The following is a 4,272-nucleotide window of genomic DNA, read 5'->3' as shown; positions in this document are numbered from 1 at the left end:
CTCCGGGGACCCCAGCCTGAGGGGCCTGGAGCGGCAGCTGGCCGCCCGGCCAGAGCCCCTGCGGGCGGTCCAGCGGCTGCAGGGCCTGCTCGAAACGCTGCTGGGCTACACGGCTGCCATCCCATTTTGGAGGAACCCAGCCGTGTCTCTGGAGGCGCTGGCCGAGCAGGTGGACCTCTATGACTGGTACAGGTGCGGCCCTCTTTCCTGCCTGCCCCGCTCGGTTCCCACTAGTCTCTACGGGCCAGTCGGTGCCCAGCTCCCAGTGCCTGTGGTCTTTTGGGGCGAGGGGCTGGGGCCACTGGTGGTCACTGCGGCAGGAGTGCCCCACGGGGACATACGTTACAAGAGTGAGGGCAGTCTCCGTATCCCAGGACTGCCTGTAGATGCTCCTCTGGGCTGTTTGCCTGGCTCTGCCCCAGCACCCCCTTTCTGCTGCCCTGGGATTGGGCCCCCTGTGCCTGGCCCATGTGTATGCTGTGCCCCCAGGTGGCTGGGCTACTTGGGCCTGCTGCTGCTCGACGTGGCCATCTGCCTCCTGGTGCTGGTCGGCCTCATCCGCAGCTCCAAGGGGACTGGTCGGGTTAGAAAGATGGGTGAGTAAATGTGTGCATGGATGGATGGATGGATGGATGGATGGATGGATGGATGGATGGATGGATGGATGGATGGATGGATGGAAATGTGTGCAGGTGAAGGGATGGATGGATGGGGAGGTGGATGAATGGATAGATGGATAGAAAGATTGGTGAGTGGATGGATGGATGGATGGATGATTGGTGAGTGGATGGGGGGGGGGGGGGGTGGGGGGGCACCTGCAGCGCCACGTTCCCTGAGTCAACCCTGTCCCACCCTCCTGTCTGCGGGTCCAGCCTGGCGTGGGTTGCAGCCCTCACCCCGGCCTGGAGGGTGCTGACTGACTCTCTTTACCCCAAGGGTCTGCCTGCTGGGGGTCCTGGCCCTGATCATCAGCTGGGGCGCACTGGGCTTGGAGCTGGCCGTGTCTGTGGTAGGTGATGGAGAGGACAGGTGATCCCCATCTGCTGGCCGAGCACAGGGACGGGGTGGGGGGTGCCACACTCATCGCCCCTCCCCTCTTCCCCTGGGGGCCTGTCATGGGCACACGGCCCGTTAGTCCCCACGGCCCGTTAGTCCCCGCCGCCCGCAGACTCACGCCACCTTCCTGAGCCAAACGCAGACCCTGGGGGACCAGGCTCCGCCCCTGAGAGCTGAGGGGTCTGGGGCGGGGGAACGCCCAGCTCAGTCATCCCATCCTCCTCACCTGCACCCACCCCAGGGCTCCAGCGACTTCTGCGTGGACCCCGACACCTACGTGACCAGGATGGTGGAGGATCACTCGGTGCTGAGCGGGGGTGAGTGCAGTTGTGTCCCAGCAGTCCCAGCCACACGTGAGTGCCAGCTCCTGCCCGCGGGGCCACAGGCCATCTGGGTCAGGGCTTGCGCTGGCTCCGTTGACAGGTGGCGAAAGTCAAGTATGGGGCTTTCTTAGGTTTCTGACATAAGTTCCATAGGAACCCAGATCTTGGCGGCCAAGTATGGGTGTGGCGCGGAGAGGCTGCCCTGGGCCGTGATGGACCTTACTCCTGGCCCACATCATGCACTGGATCCCAGAGAGCCGCCAGGAAGGGACCAGAGAGCACAGGGCGGGGGTGGGGTGGGGCAGGTGTTAGGCAGTTGGTGTCCAAGGCTTCTTCCCCAGCTCTGGCTGGGCTTGAAATCTCTTGGGTTTTCAAAATCAGAATTATTAGTGAATCCCCATCTCTGAACGTTGAACACTGAATCAACACCTGTTTTAATGGGGATGAGCAGGCCACCTGCACGCTCCGGCTTCGTGCCCCCTTTTTGGGGTGACATTCTGGCCTAAGAACTGTTCTGCCCAACTGGCCTGGGAGCAGATGCCTGCCCAGGTGACCTCTGACTCCTTGCCCACCTCCAGTGCCCTGTCTGCTGCTCCCCAGGGAGGGGAGATATGAGGCTGCCCCCCAAGAGAGAATTGTGCACATTTCAGGGACATGGCTCAGAGCAGAAGGGCCTGGGCCCTGGCCCCAGGCTCCCTGGAGACCATGTCCCCCCTCACACCTGCACGCTCACAGATACAGACAGGTGCACACGTGTAAACGCACACACACATATGCAGACATGTGCGCATAGACACCCATGTGTGCAGACATACACGTGTTCACAGATACACCTACATACATGACATGCAGACACGGCCGTACGTATGCAGATAGGTGCACGCACAGGTATATGTGCACACGTGCAGATACGTGCATACACATAAAAATTATATACAAGCAAGCACACGTATGTTTAGCATACACGCGGGTGTGGAGACACCCATATACACGTATACACAGACACGCACGTGTAGATATACATCACATGCAGACGCACACAGGCACACGCGGACGGCTGGAGTGGCTCAGCCGCCCTGACCTCTCTCCACAGACATCCTTCAGTACTACCTGGCCTGCTCGCCCCGTGCCGCCAACCCCTTCCAGCAGGTGAGAGCTCGGCTGCTCCGGCCCCTCAGAGCATCTGGTCCCCTGGCCCCCGCCCCCAGGTGCCCACAGACTACGAGGCCCACTCTCACACCTCGTCAGGCCCCTGGGGCCCCAGGAGCTGTCAGGAGGCAGTTGGGCGAACGCCACGTTGACATTGCTAACTGCCCCCGGGGTTACCACTCTGACAGCCACAGCACAAGCCTTTTGGGGTGGCCTGCTTAATGCCCTCAAATCCCTGGGACTCCTTTCATTTCTCAGGCTGCCCCAGCCATCCCTGTAGGGCAAAGCCGATTGTCTGGCGGGTGTGGGAGGAGCCCAGAGATGCCCCATGGAAGCAGGGGTCCTGTGCCTGCTCTGTGGAATAACTGGATGGATGTTGTCATGATGGAATTTGAAGGGAAGCCATGTAGCCCACTGCCTGTCATTCCACGTAACTGTGTAGCCCTCTGGGGTCCTCAGGACTGGTTATCTGCTCTAAAGACGCTGTATTTTCACTGTGTGGCCTCTGGGGTATGTGGTCATCTGGGGGGGGGCCAAGAAAAGGTGTCCCACAGGCCCACAGAGCAGACTGCCGGGCACAGCCATCCCACCCCATGAGCTCGTGGCCTCACAGGCTGGACGCCCCTTGGGCCGGCAGAAGCCAAAGGCACTGGAGCTGGCCTGCGCCGTGTGTGGGTGGGGACCTCGGGGAGGGAGAGACGGCTGCCCCCACCCCCGCTGGAATCAGCCGGCCTCTCTGTGGAGCAGAAGCTGTCGGGCAGCCACAAGGCTTTGGTGGAGATGCAGGACGTGGTGGCCGAGCTCCTGAAGACCGTCCCGCGGGAGCACCCGGCCGCCAAGGTGAGGGGTTGTGGGTGTGGCCAGTGGAGCCAGTGGGATCTCTCTTCTCATCACGAAAGGGAGGTGGGGTGCAGACACTGCTCAGGCTGCCTCCCGGGGGACCCTGCTGGGGGCTCTGGCCTTCTCTCCCACCTGCCATCCTTCCCCTCACGTCCCCGAGGATTTTTGGTAGGTTTTACAATGCAGACACACACACACACACACACACACACACACACACACACTCACACACGTGCGCGCGCGCACACACACTCACACACATGCACACATACACATACGCTACAGGACCAGTCTCCCTCTGCACAGAGTATCTTGGACAGTGTTTTGTCCCTTAAGATATCCTGAAAACTTCCATTGTCTTAAACTGTTCCTTAAAATGTGATTTTTAAAAGAACCAGGCCCGTGTCAGGGGACACGTGGGCGTTTGCTGTTTCTCCCGTTACAACGAAGGCCCCGCCCTGGTGGCCGCGTGGGCGGGTGCTGTGCGTCCCAGTCTCCTCGCTCTCCCCCTCACGTCTTCAGCAGCCCCCTGAGACCAGGGCACAGACTTGGGGGGTCCGCCTTTCTCAAAGCCAAGGGTCCTCAGGGCCTGTGCCAGGACTGTGAGGGTCAAGGGGGTCTCGACGGCAGGGTGTGGGGTGGAGGGAGGCCTCTGGCTGGCTCAGGACCCTTTCTGGAACGTTGTGCTGACCTTGCGTGGTCCACGCCCTCCAGGACCCCCTGCTCCGTGTCCAGGAGGTGCTGAACGGCACGGAGGTGAACCTGCAGCACCTCACCGCCTTGGTGGACTGCCGCAGCCTGCACCTGGTGAGAGCCATCTCCTAGAGCCGGCCCATGGCTGGGCAGGCACAGGAGCGGCAGGGAGCAGTGGGGGGCAGCTAGGGGCAGAGTAAGGGGAGGGGGA

General features: G+C 61.5%; 1 protein-coding gene across 1 annotated transcript in view; it reads left to right on the top strand.

The window, feature by feature from the left end:
• The window catches only part of TTYH3 (tweety family member 3), a 27,315-nt gene that overhangs the window by 17,795 nt on the left and 5,248 nt on the right, over nucleotides 1-4,272 (top strand). The window contains 8 exon segments of the mRNA XM_007467418.1: nucleotides 1-192; nucleotides 490-573; nucleotides 575-583; nucleotides 937-1,009; nucleotides 1,298-1,373; nucleotides 2,473-2,528; nucleotides 3,276-3,368; nucleotides 4,083-4,175. Coding sequence (XP_007467480.1) covers nucleotides 1-192; nucleotides 490-573; nucleotides 575-583; nucleotides 937-1,009; nucleotides 1,298-1,373; nucleotides 2,473-2,528; nucleotides 3,276-3,368; nucleotides 4,083-4,175 — 676 coding nt within the window.

Source organism: Lipotes vexillifer, unplaced genomic scaffold (assembly GCF_000442215.2).
Source record: "Lipotes vexillifer unplaced genomic scaffold, Lipotes_vexillifer_v1.1 scaffold1451, whole genome shotgun sequence".
NCBI lineage: Eukaryota > Metazoa > Chordata > Mammalia > Artiodactyla > Lipotidae > Lipotes > Lipotes vexillifer.
This window is presented reverse-complemented; position numbering and strand designations above follow the sequence as displayed.